General features: G+C 40.4%; 1 protein-coding gene across 1 annotated transcript in view; it reads right to left on the bottom strand.

The window, feature by feature from the left end:
- Nucleotides 1–13640, bottom strand: part of gli2a (GLI family zinc finger 2a) — an 82981-nt gene that overhangs the window by 51908 nt on the left and 17433 nt on the right. Inside the window, exon 2 of the mRNA XM_082508341.1 lies at nt 13218–13357. Within this exon, the coding sequence (XP_082364467.1) occupies nt 13218–13332 (115 nt within the window). The 5' untranslated portion in view covers nt 13333–13357. The remainder of the gene's footprint in view (nt 1–13217; nt 13358–13640) is intronic.

Genomic DNA, 13640 nt, shown 5'->3' with positions numbered 1-13640 from the left:
TGTCACTTCAACTTAAACAGCACTGAAAATATATGAAAACATAAACCATGTGCAGATTTTTTTAGACTAAATACACAACTTAATGACGTGTTGATGGATAGCTCTGCAGTATCCATATATTTTACCCTTCTTGGAACATTTATAGGTTAGGTCAATATTTGCTCACGTCTGTCATTACAGCTTAAGGTTCAAGCACCCAGTCTGGATGTTAATTGGCTTGCTTGTCATGTAATGGCTTTTGCATTCAATTTTCCAAAAGTTGGGATGATTTTATTAAGTGATTTCCAGTCTGTAAATGGTAAGGGACCCCATGGTTTTGGCAACCTGAACCATCCCCCCCTCCATTCTTTGGGCCACGACGCCTATGAGTCTGCACCAATGTAGCTCGCCTGGCCTCACAGGAAGGAAATATTACCTGGAGCGGAGCGTTAATTGGAAAGTGCCCAGACGACGTTGAGTGCTAATGAACAGCCAAAATGGCCACAGAAATGAAAAAGTAAAAAATCCAGATTGAGAGCAAGGGAAGAAGAGGGGGTCAAAAACTCACTGAGGCTCTCTGTGAGCCCTCAGCCTCTGTCCGAGGCTTACGGCTACTTCCTTCTCTATAATAAGGGGTTATCCCCCTGCACAATGGAGAAATTAAAGTGTAAAACCTTGCAAGGCAAATTACAGCTTTTCCTCGGCGTTAGAGGAAGTGTCTTGATATGTAAACAATACCCCCTCTTCAGCTGAGTACCCTCTCCCTCTCTCTTTCTCTCTTCCCCTCAGTCGCCCCCCTCACCCCTTCCCCCCTTCCCTCCTTCTTTGTTCCGTGGGAATTTCAGATGGGCCAGATTCTCCCTAAGACTACAACTCTGTTGAATAAAGAGGATTTACAGTACCTTTATCGCTTAAGCATCTCAAACCTGTTTCGCCAAAGCTAACACTTAAAGAATGTGCACAGCACTCATGCAAAGAGCATAGACACAGTTTAAACTATCTGAGGTTAACTAGATCTTCTCCAAAACTTCTTTTTCACTTCTAATAAAGACAGGAAGATAGTCATGATTCCAAAATTAACAGTTTAAATCATGTATGCATTCAAAAAGCAGTGCGTATTTTCTGCTGTGCACCTGGAAAGAAAGTGCCTCAGTCTGCACAACAATATCACACACACTTGCCTTTCAGCAAGACAGCTTGTACCCAAGAACAAAGAAGCTACCAAAGATGAGTTAATACTAGAACATAAAAATGATGTGGGATATCAACGACTGATAACTGTCCAGTTATGGAAACTTGTCTTTTACAGAACATAATACAAAGGAAAAGATGACTGAGGCAATTTAATTTTATAATTACACAGCTTGCCCAGCAGTGCAGTTCCAACTCCTCTGTTTAATCGTGTCAGTACTGTGTGCAGCACATGTTGCAGAGCTGAGCAGCCAGTATATGTGCTGTTGTTCTGCAGGAATATTAAATTCTTTCTTATAATTCCTGCAAAAACCCCAGAACATATACTAAATACTTACCACTATGACCACTTCCAAACACTACCTTATATACCATTTTTACATTTTACATAATGTTTTCCATTCATGTTTACACTTCTTTATACTTTCTTAAATGTCTTTGTTTTTCTCTTTTGCTAACAGTTAAGCATCACATACCAAGCCCAATTCTTTGACTGTATGAATTTTCTGATTTTGACAATAAAAGTCTGGATGTCTGGATCATGGAAACAAAAAGTGCTACTTTGTAATTCTGCAGTGTTGCTAAAGTTTAGACCGGTTTAGAGTGGATGTGCTATATTTACTGAATGACCTCTTCAAAAAAAGCCCTCTCTCTCTTGTTTGTTTGATTTCAAAGAGTAATGAATTTCTAAAGTTAAAGCAGGAGGAAAGAATAAAATTATCCAGTGTAAACAAATGGTCTTGGCAAATATCTGAGTCTGTGTTTGTGAGGCAGCACTGGACTCGTGACTGGTTTTCAGTTGAAGCATTGCAGTTTCTTTGTGAAATAGTTTATACAAATCTTCAGGCCCGTGCAAAGTGCGATGAAAGCGGTCAAACAGACAGACGGGATATTTTTCAGATCTGTGTCTGCCCTGAACATGTCTGTATTTGTTGCTGTCAGGGGATGACCCCAGTATCCTTTGAAGCCCAAACCAGGAATTCTCAGGCTTAGCTGACACCATCAGGGGAAATCACCTGGCAAGCAAAACACAACAAGCTTACATACTATACTAACACAAATGCCTAACACACACAGCCTTCAGCTAAATAAACGCTCATTTGCAGACTATTGATTAGATGTAGGGGGGAAAAAAGTGGGAAACTTCACTGTACAAGTGTAATTATAGCTTTGCATAAGAAAACATTATCTTTACTTGGCAGAGGTAAGTCTGGGAATATGCTTGGTATTTTCTAAGAATGTAAAAGCTGAATTTGAACACCATTCATGTGTTGTACATGTACCAAAGCATCCCAAGCAGCTTATAGGGCTGGACGGTATAGAAAGAAATTCTATCTTAATATTTTTAGGATGATTTACATGATGCATTTATCTCTGTACTTTCTACTAAAGCAACAAGTGAGAAGTCACAGCAGTGATTAATTTCACTCGGTTGAGGATCGAGTTTCTTTCAGTATGTTACGTGTAATAAAAAGCAGAAACACAAACTAAAGCCATGGACTGCTTGGACAGAGACTCTAGACATATATCACAGTTTTTACCTGATGTCAGACAGGAAGTGAAGCCATTATATTTACACTTCATTGCACTTTATGTAACAAGACATGTTAGCTTTTATGATAACAGCTGGCTATATATGAGAGGAGATATCTCGGTGGACACACTGAGAAGCATATTTGCTTTCTTGCCCTGTGCAGGATACACAGATTGAGCTCATGGCTCAAGTCGAGACTTGTTTAGCTTAGCTTAGCTTGAAGATACTGGGGAACTGTTCACTTTACTTTCTCCAACTAGCACCTCTGCCATTACACTCCACCAGACTCCACTGACAAAAGTGGCAATTCTGCCTCACAGAACATGAATGATGGTTAGTTTTGTGTCTTAAGTGTTTCAGTTCAGACCCAAATGGACCCAGTAAACACCAATGCTCACAAAGTAGAAAAGCTACTTTTTTTTTTGTCAGCAAAGTCTAAAGGCTTTACAAAGAGGGCGTTATTTCCCCCAAATGAACAAATTTCATTGACAAATCTAAATTTTAACATTAAGGTATTATGAGCCGCGTGTTATTCAGTGATGTATTAGCACTGTGTCCCCCTCCACGCTCTTCACATAAAATGCAAAACATTAAATGAAACCACCAGCACGACTTTACTGACAAAACACTGAAAGGAGAAACATTATGAAGGATAATTTCTAACCACTTTTGAAAATATATGAGTGTATTTTAAAATATCTATGTACTGCTTAGTCCTTGCTGCTTGTGTTGCCTTGGGAAGATACTTTTCTACTTTTTCCATCAATTTTAAGTTCATGTGCAACTTAATAGTGGTCATTTCTTTAGGTTCTCTGAGTTTGCCAAATGAGATTTAATATCTTGTGAGTCTCAGGTTGCATTCCTAATCTGCACAGCTGCCTCGCTGGTGTGTAGTGTATTCAGAAACCCAATAAACAATACAATGGCAGCTTAGCTAAGATCTGTTTGCTATACATATGAACACTAAGGCAATTCAAGCGTAAAGTGATAGGTTAACAGACCAAAAGCAGGGACATGTGTCGTGTTAGGATGAGTCAAAATGAGGAGAATTTACGATTCAGATCTCAGACATCCTGTTTCTAGAAACAGGGTGGATGCTTTTAGCCAGGAATACCACTCAATCATGTGTTGCTACCCAGCTGTTAGAACGACTGACTTTATTCCTGCATTTTTCTTGCAGCTGGATGATGAATGACATTACAAATTAGTTTTCCATATGGCAGCATTTTGTTTGCTTTTTTTCTTTTCGAAGGGCCATGACAACCATCCAGGGGCCTCATGACAGGCTTAGCTGTGATTACAGAGCAGTGCAACTAATAGAAACAAAGTCCTGAAGAATTTTCTCACAAAGAATAAGAGGATGTAGCAAATGGATACTTATGGCTGGTAGAATATATTTCCAAATTATAGCGTTTTTTGTTTTTTTTGTTGTTGTTGTTGTGTTTTTTTTAAATCCTGGAGTAAAGAAGGCGACATAAAGAACTGTACAGGAAAACCAGTCCCCAACTGGAATTTATCTTCTATTCTATATATGAAAAAATTGTATGAGATTCAGCTTATTGCCTTTTTTGTTTCATATGACAAGACAACTCAAATGTTATGATAGCAGGTGGCTATATATGATTCCATTTGATATATGGTGATATATCAGTGGAGTGATCTTACAGAAGTAGGTGGGCAATTGGGAAACTTTTGCTTTTTTCCCCTGTGTGGGATGAAAAGATGGAGCTCATGGCTCAAGTTGAGACTTGTTTTGCTTAACTTAGCTTAGCTTAGCTTAAAAACAGAAGGTAGTGAGGAACTGGGGATAGATTTTTAAGTGTATCCTAGCTTGGATGGAAAAATATGGAAAAAGATTTACTCCTCGACTGGTTGGTGAATGCTGGACATTTCTTGCTGTTACTAGATGAAACTGTTTGCAAAGAGGAATACAGCACTGCACCAGTCCCCTGTAGTTTGTACGTAAGATGCCGACTGGATGAAAACTCTCAACAACTATTTGCCAAACAACAAGCTGTGAGGAGAGTGGCTCAAACCAAAAATGGAGATCCTTTGGCTTGAGAGAAAAAGTTATGCCTTTTGAGACATGTTGGTTTCAGCTGTAAGGCACAACTTCCACTTGAAAGCTAATGGGCTGGTTTCATGACTTGGGCATTACTTGTATCCTTTGGATGTAATGTAATTACAAGATACTCTGTTTTTTATGTAATTAGAAAAATATGAAAGTCATTAAATTTATAACACTGTGTTAAATCTATGCTGTGGCCTCACAGACACCTCCCCAAAAATGTGCATGTGTACCTCAACAGCTGTCTGTTTGGTAGTAATATACAGTGTAAAGACAATCCCCATCCACTTCTCACTAGAGTTGAAAACTTCATCAATTAAAAACTAATTCTGCCAATAATTCTCTTGAGTGTTTAAGGTTTAGTGCACAAGTTTTTCCTGCTGGTAAAGTAATAGAAGCTTACAAAGCGTTAACAGTTAAAAGCACTATGGTAAAAATAAAATAAAATAAAATGGGACTACTACTTCCAGGCCCAGAAGTAAGAAATTGTTTATATGGTATATAGCTTTAGAAACTTGTCTTTATTCTGAACTTTGAATCCCACACACAGTGAATATTCATCAGTGAAAATAAATATTTTATGAAAATTGTATCCACTCTTGACTCAGATATCTACTTATTTTGCTGGTTGCCCAAACGAGGCCACTGGGGGCGGCCGGACTCATGGCTGGACGCTCCGTCTGGAGGAAGATTTCTCCCTCCTGGGGATGTGACTACGAAAAATATTGTAAAAGTTTATTTTTTCATAAATGTTTATGGAATTCCTCCGCCTCCGCTGCAAACCCAGCTGCTGCTGACAGGGCAGGATGGTCTGAGATTGTTTCCATCCATGACCGTTTTATTTAAAAGTTTGAACCAAAGGCTGGCAGGTGATGTGTATGAACAAGTGTGACTGTTCCCCAGAGCTGTGGGTGATTAGGCTAATTGCTAAACGCTACCAGAGGCAAGAGACTGAGGTGTTGAAACCTTATAGCTGTAATTAAAAGAACCAGTGTGTCCCCCAGGAGGAATTTCACTGATGGCAAAAATCAATTTCCTCCTCTTGCTTTCAGCTACAACACAATTACACCAGGCATTAATTTTAAAGACACCTTTTGTCCAGCGGCTTACTGTGGCTGGCACATACCTTATCTGTTGGGCGGCCGGAGTCGAGGGGGTCTTGTGTGAAACATTTGAGAACATTATCCCCAGAGAGCTGTTATGTGGATGCAGACGTTCTGAGGTCCTATATTCTCTTAACCACAGACATGCTTGTCTCATCATGGGTCAGTGGGCTTTCTTCCCCCTTAATCCTTTTCCTCCAGCAGTGTTTCTACGAGGGCGGACCACAGCTGTGCCTGCAGTCAAGGGGGAGGTTAGGGGATAAGAACCGGAAGAGCCTGACCACAAACTGTCCGCCCCGAGAACAACTCAGCCATATGAACTGGGCCTGTTTATATAAGCACCTCCCGCCTGTGTTTACAGCTAGCACACATTTTTGTTTTACCACGTCTAAACTCCTCGGACGTTTATTTGGCTTCACTTGAACTGTGAGTGTTAGGGCTACATTAGCGGATGAAAGTAGCCGAGGCTGGCAGACTGGGAACTCTAGTCTGAAGGATACTGAGGATTACGCTGGGGCGGAGAGGTCGAAAAGCGCAGTCGCTGACTTTCAACAAGTTCTTTGATAACATGGAGCATCTTCCCATGGCAAAAAAAAAAAAAAAGCAGTTGCTTGAGCCGACACCTTAGAGAAGAGTTATAGGCACCTTCTTGGGCAGATTTCCATGAGTCCACAAACAAAACAGGCAGGAAGTGTCTGAGAGGTGGGGGCATGGATTACACTCTGCATGCTGGGAAAGGGCTTTCTGCTTAAGAGAGGATGAAGCACAAAAAGAAAAAGGGAAGTGCAAGGAAGGGACTTGAAGGATAGGGAGAGAAAGCTGGTTGACGGGGTGTTGGCTAATCCCCTAAAGCATCCATATATTGCCTCCACCTCCTCTCTCTCTACTTGTAAACTGCGAGGAATGTAGCATGTTGTCTTTGGTTCTTGTGCGTGTAGACACCTCTGGTACAGAGAGATTTATATCCACAGACATTGCCCAAAGCATACCACATTGCTTTTTTAATTCTGGAGGCTTTGAAGCAGAGGCGGAGCTCCAAAGAAACAACCAGTATCAGAATTGTCCTCTCATTTGAGCCTGATTTATGTTTCCTAACCACATTAGAGAGCTGCCAAAGGCTGTTAGCCCTCCATTGAGTTGGCATACAATAGATTCAGAAAATACAGTGTTAACATTGGGCTGTTTAATATTTTTCTCTCCGGCTGTCTTCTAAGCAATCTGTAAAATAAACATTTGTCTTGTGATATTCTTTTTCAAAAGTAGAAAGAAATGTCTCTGTGGTGCTTGGAGCTCGTTAGGAATTCCTCTGAACTCCTTGGTTGGACTCAAGTTGGGGTTTCTTTGCTATAAACATAAAAAAGAATACTGGGAATGTATTCATAATTCAGTTTTACATAAAATACCCAAATGTTTGATTATATACCATAAATTAGACTGGAAACCCTTGTAGCCAATTGATCCCAGTCTCTGGAGGACAGCCACACCATTGCTTCTTATTGCCTCCTCTTGTACTTATTTTGTAGGCCAGCCACTTTGTGATGAGAACTGCCTACAATAACTAATGATAAAGGCTTCAGCAAAAGCTCAGGGATCAGAAATGAGTGTTTTTGGCTACAGCACAGCAATCAGCAAGGCCAAAAAACAAAACAAGATGTCCTCCTTCTGCTTTCACTTAGCATATCTAATCTTTGAATTCTGTCTTAGCCAGCCAGAGGCCTAAAGTGAAACACTAGATAAGACAGAGAGGCAGACATAGACATCAGGATTACTTAACTGTTCATAAGAGCCACATGAATTAACTTAAGCGCCCAGAAAGCCAGTCAACCGTTCAAGTATTGTAAGAATGCTAGCTGGTGGGAAGATGTGAATATGAGATGCGATCAAAGAAGCTACTGAAAAAAGTTGCTAAAAATCAAAAGATAAACCAAATTTAAATTTGGCTGATCACCAGCTCAAGATCATCTTCACACCGACCTCTGGACCCTTTTCAGTGTGGCTGCTATGTTTAGATCACTTCACAGAAGTCATTTTATGACCTCTGCAAAAATTTTTTTTTAGAAACAACATAGTGTAAAGCTCTGCTAACAGTCTCAACTTAGGGGATGAATTCATGGCTCAAAATGTTGCAATCCACTTGTCACACATTGCTTTGAAGCTTACACCTAGGAGCTTCTGGCCATTCCAACATCTTCAGGTAACGCTCTAATGTGTTTACCATGAGATCATATCATATTATCAATGACTTGAACTGGAAATTGGCAAAATAGATTTTGACTTGCTTCTTTCTGAAGATGCTGTTCATGTCCATGTCCATGTGTAAAAAGACAAATTCAATGTTTCCAGCTTGAGCTTGCGCAGACTTAAGACAGGTTCTTAACCTAATATTTCTTTAATACACACTTTCTAATGTGCCTTGAAAGATTCTAAGTGATGTTAAATTCAGTTTAAATGCTTTATGTCATTTCACGTAAAGCACACAGTGCTAGTGTTTTTGACCTCTCCAGACAATCAGATCACTTGTTTTGATGTTGAACTGACATCAGTCTGTTTACTTGAAAAATGTACATTTTTTAAATTTCATCTATTTCCATTGCACTTTTGGTAAAGTAGCATCAGAAGTCTTGAATTTAACTTGTTTCTGCCTGTAGTCACTTGGTTGAAACACATACTGGAGCTATCAGGTATGAAATCTAAACAGGTATAAGCCGATCCTGCAGACAACAAAGCTATAAATCTGGAAATAAAAGCTGTAAATTGAAAGTCTTTCCGGGACAGAAACAATATCGGCATCTCTTGAAGTCATCCTTGGAGGACAGCAGTGAGTTCCTGATAGTGTGCTGCTATAGACCCTGACAGGAAAATAAACACTGGGACTTGGTCAATAGGCCTTCCTGTAAGCTTGTTGCTTGCAAGTCTTCTCAAGTATCAGGGAAGGCATTATTGATATGTTACAAAATGTTACTGTAAATGACAACTGATAAGAGTCGATTCCCTCTCCTCAGTGGGGATATATACTGTTAAAAATGAAACCCGTGACATGTTTGGTGGCTTTCAGACCCAGGGGAGGTGGGTTTTTTTTTTGTGTGTAGCCATGTAATTCAATCTACAGCACCTCTTTAAACAGGACACATAACATAAGGTTGAATTTTTACTGCCAACTTAACTTGCCTCCTTCAAAGAATAATTCAGGAAGAATTGTGAGGAACTGCATTTTTCTTTTTTTAGTTGAGTTCTTCAGGCATCACAAGATGAATTCTGTGATTCTTTCAACCAAGGTGGAGGGCCAAGGAGTTGAACCCCAAGGGGGGCACAGGGGTATAACATGAATGGAGTCATCCCTGCATAACTCTGGCCAGTGAGTGCCCCCACCCCCTCCTCCACCTCTGAACTGTTCGGTGGAACCACAACAGTGTAAGAGCCTCATTTAGGAGCACAGAAAGAAAAGCAGAAATCTCTTTCTCAGGAAGATTAGTGGCTGTCCCTTTGGAGTAGCCCTGTGGACGGGGAGGGATGGGGGGAGGTCTATTTTTCTCTGGGACATTTTTCTCTGCCAGGGAGGGCCGTGACCCACTCCAGAGCACCATCCAGAGAAAGGCCCCGTGCATAAGGCAGAGACCTCAGCAGAGACCCTCAGACTCAAGTTCTGAGACTTACCCAATGATAACCATAATTAACACCCAGTTCCTTATCGCAAATCCACCCTCCACTCCCAGAAAGACCAATTATACTACACACCATGTCTTCATCCATCTATGCTACGCTTTCGGTACCTTTACGTGTAAAACAGCTTATCTCATGGGTGGTAACCTCTATGGTACTACAGCTGTACCCTTGTGGAGACCAGAAACCAGTCTTGAACCTTTGGTGACAATTTTGGACTTTAATGTCAAGATCTTAGATCTTGACATTAAAGATCTTTGTATCTTCTAGTTTCTGAAACTGTGTTCAGCATAGGGCTAAAAAGCAAGAGATTCACCTGCTGACAGGTACCTGATTCAGAATAAAATTTTCTTAGTCCAATAAAATGGACTCAAACTTAGTAATCAGATGATTCCAGCATTTTAAATCTAGAAGAAAAGTTGCAGATGCAATTTGTTTTCTGCTTATTGTAATATATGATCCATTTTTAGCCTTCAGAAAGTTACTCATAGTTACCCTAATAAAAGGCTCCAAGGAGTTACATTCAAATACCCGTAGGAACAGAAACAGACGTTTTTTGGATTTCTGTTTCAGAGATATTTCGAGTTAGAGTAGTAAGACTTATTTCTGATCTATTTTCATGAGGAAAGACTGGAAGAAGTGATTTAATGCTTTTGCAGTAAGGGCTCTCGAAAGTGAGGTCATTTTTCTTCTATTGGCACTCTCCTTAGATACATCAGTGCTGAGAATAACTATCTGTGGACATTACGTTTTATATGCTGAGGATCATCGATCTTTGCAAAGGCTTCACAAGCCTCTGGCAAATTCTAAGAAAGATGAAGACAACACTGTGGTTAGGCAGAAATAATCAGCATTACCCAGCTTGTCTGCTCCACTGGCCTCGTACAGTCAACACAAAAATGAGCGATGATGGAAAAATTCTCTCTGGCAAACTTTTTCTGAATATAACGGGAGTCGTAAAAGAACTCTGGCAGGTCTGTGTTTGAAACCGTCACTCTTCGTCAGTCGAGGTCAGAGGAGAGTAGCACATCTGAGCGCATGTACACTTTGGTGCAAAGTGGGGAGGGGGTTGTATCAATCACAGGTTTCCCTTTGAAATTGTGAGATGTTTTACAGTCCTGGAAGTGGGCACCTAATCTGAACACATGTTATTCTGACATGCTGAAGCACTCGTAAATCCCTGGGCCTGGGAATCAGGTTGCGGGAGGCGAGCCTGTGGAAGCACGCCCTGCACCGAGACAGATGCAGGCTGTCACACAGAATGTGGGTGCCCATTTAAAACCATTAACAAGACCCTGAGAAACAAGTCTGATTCTTATCAGATGGACTCAATCTGATCTGGGCGTTTGTGCCAGCATTCCCCTTTCCCTTTATCCTCATCCTACTTCTTCTTTCCCCTTGGATCCTAACACACTCTATTAGAAACCAGACACAAACTTCCATTATGTTTCCACACTCAGAGACACAGACAAGTTCAACAAGGCAATGCAAGTCTCCATGAAACACAAGCAAAGTGATGAGATTCGTGACCAGCTGACAGAAGGGATTATGGAGAACAAGATGTTCACGGGTTGTTTCTCCTTGCGTTACACTATTCCATTGTGGAGTTATATTTTCAAAAATAACCTCACTGCATATGGACTATACAGGGGACCATTTGGTGTCACCGTTAAAGCTCAGAGTAGTCATCCTTTTTCAACTTGCAGGGATACTGTTTTTTTTTTTTTTTTTATTAGTCCTTTATCCAGGTAAAAAATCTCATTGAGATTAAAAATCTCATTTTCAAGAGAGACCTGGCATCATGGCAACAAAAGTCAAAATACGCATACCACATAAGTATATAACATTTAAAACAAATACAATATCCCATACCAACATGTGTAAAATATACAATAACAGATCAAATTAAAAGTACATTAAAACAATCACACTGAGTAAAAGAGTTATTCTCTCGTTCCTTTAAGTCAGACTTAAACTCTCCCAAGGTAACCAATTCTGATAATTGGTTTTAAAGTGAAACAAGGCTCCTAAACAGTCTGAAGGCTGATAAACCTGCGACTTATCACAACAAGAAACCTATAGCTCTTTTAAAATTGAACTATTATCCTTGTGCATCCAATAGCGTCACAGGCAGTGAGTGAAGCTACTCACTCTAAAACACACCATGTGCTATCATGGTATTGTGGAAGACTGGCAGCATTTTATGTCCTGTAATGAGACCACATCGGTAATTTTTCTTTAAAAAGCATTTCCATTTTGGTCTTCCTAAGAGGAAGAAATTCTTTAAGAAGAGTGGATCTGAACCTAAACCTAAACCTTACACCCACTTGGTCAACGGAAATCCATCTGGGGTTAGGGTTAGGAGTAGGACGCGGGTACTTTTAAATGTAGTTTGAGTACTTAAAAATTCCATTTCAAATACGACTAAGCAGAACAAACAAGGCCCTAAAAGTTTACCAGTACAGAACTACTTGATGTATTCACAATCGTCCTATATTTTTTGTTTGAATCTGCATACTAATATAAGAAACGAAAAGGAGGCATGATCCAAATTGAAAGCAAAAGCCTTAAAACTATCTAATGACATACTAATGTCCTACTTTAAAGGTTCCCCTGTGTGACAAAGTGAGCTTTGTGATGCCAGGGCATCAGGCACTTCATTAAACAGTAAAACAACTTGAATTCGCTGCAGTGGCCTCTCACTTGATGCCAGAGCATCTTTCTGAGGGGGTTCAGTGTCCACCAGCCGGCGTTAGTAATTTATAACACTTGTACCTCAGAGGCCCCAACAAGGTCCTCCAACCTCGTTATGATGAGTTTTCATCACACACTCACTAATGAAAACATGAGCTCTCATCTTTTAATTATGAGACGAAGTCTTGGACACCCAGCACCCTCACTGTTACCTCACAAGCACAAATAACCCCTGATGGTTGCAGCCTGCTGCTTTTCAATGGGGCAAGGTTATGAAAATTCAACCCCCACAGCCTCCGTGACACACAATGGTCACAACTGTGTAAACGACTGAATAATTCATGTTATGGCAAGTGCAATATTTTCTTATCGCTGGTTTGAAAAACTTTTGGACCCTTTGTGGAGGTGCCAGAGAGGACGCACTGAAACGCCCTAGTTTCTCACCACGCATCCCTAAACAATTAATGCTCATGGCTCCTCTTGTGGCAGGCCACCAAGCCCATCATTAAGCAGAAATAGCGCTAACGCCACAATGTCATACGACATCTTGTTAGCATTTCAAAGGTGCTTCCCTCCTCCCTCCTCTTTATCCACGGCCTCTGATACACCATGTCGTCCACTGCTGTGCCAGCCTTTTTTAGTAATTCATGAAATTTACACTCGGGAGGTGAGAACAAGGTCTTTCGACCTCATTATAACATTTTTTCATCACTCATTCTCTGACATCTCTGAAACATGCAGCCCCCATCTTTGAGCATTTTCATGTGCCACCCAACTACTTAGTGAGCAGCAGTTCACTGCAGTGCAGAGTGCAGAAACCTAAAGACAAAGGTCCAGATTCTGGTGTTTGAAGGCGCCAAAGAGAAGCTGATTTTTTTTTTTTTTAACAAATTACTTTGACAAGTATTATGTCAAAGCTCTAATCTGTCATCTCTTCTGCTGTACTTCCACCTTACAATGAGGAAAGAGCAAACGGATACGGATGTACCTCTGGTCAGAGTGGTGGGCGAGGGTTTCTTCGGGAGTTCTGAGAAGCTGCTTCCATCCAGACCAGAACTCTTACACTCCTTCTTGTCAGTTGCTGTTGGAGCTGAAGTTTCCATGCTGCTCTTCAATTTCTGTCACAAGCTGCAGAGGCAAGACACACATAAGAACATAAGGTCAAAAAACTGATCAAGGAAAACATCATGTGGTGAAGGAAGTACTGTGCTGAACTCAAAGTCCTGCAGAAGCAAAAACAGCGTAATAATAATAATAATAATAATAATAATAATACAGAAAAGTCAGACAGTTGTATTAATGTATTGTAGTAATGTATTAGTGTTCTGTCATTCTGGGAAATCAACTCAAAACATTTTTTTTCTTGCATTGAAAAATATTTAAACATTGTCCTTTTCTTCTAACGAGCGAA

The sequence above is a fragment of the Aulonocara stuartgranti genome (assembly GCF_965226115.1).
Source record: "Aulonocara stuartgranti genome assembly, chromosome: 16".
Taxonomy (NCBI): Eukaryota; Metazoa; Chordata; class Actinopteri; order Cichliformes; family Cichlidae; genus Aulonocara; species Aulonocara stuartgranti.
Note: the sequence above shows the minus strand (reverse complement) of the source record. Positions and strands in the feature narration are given on the sequence as shown.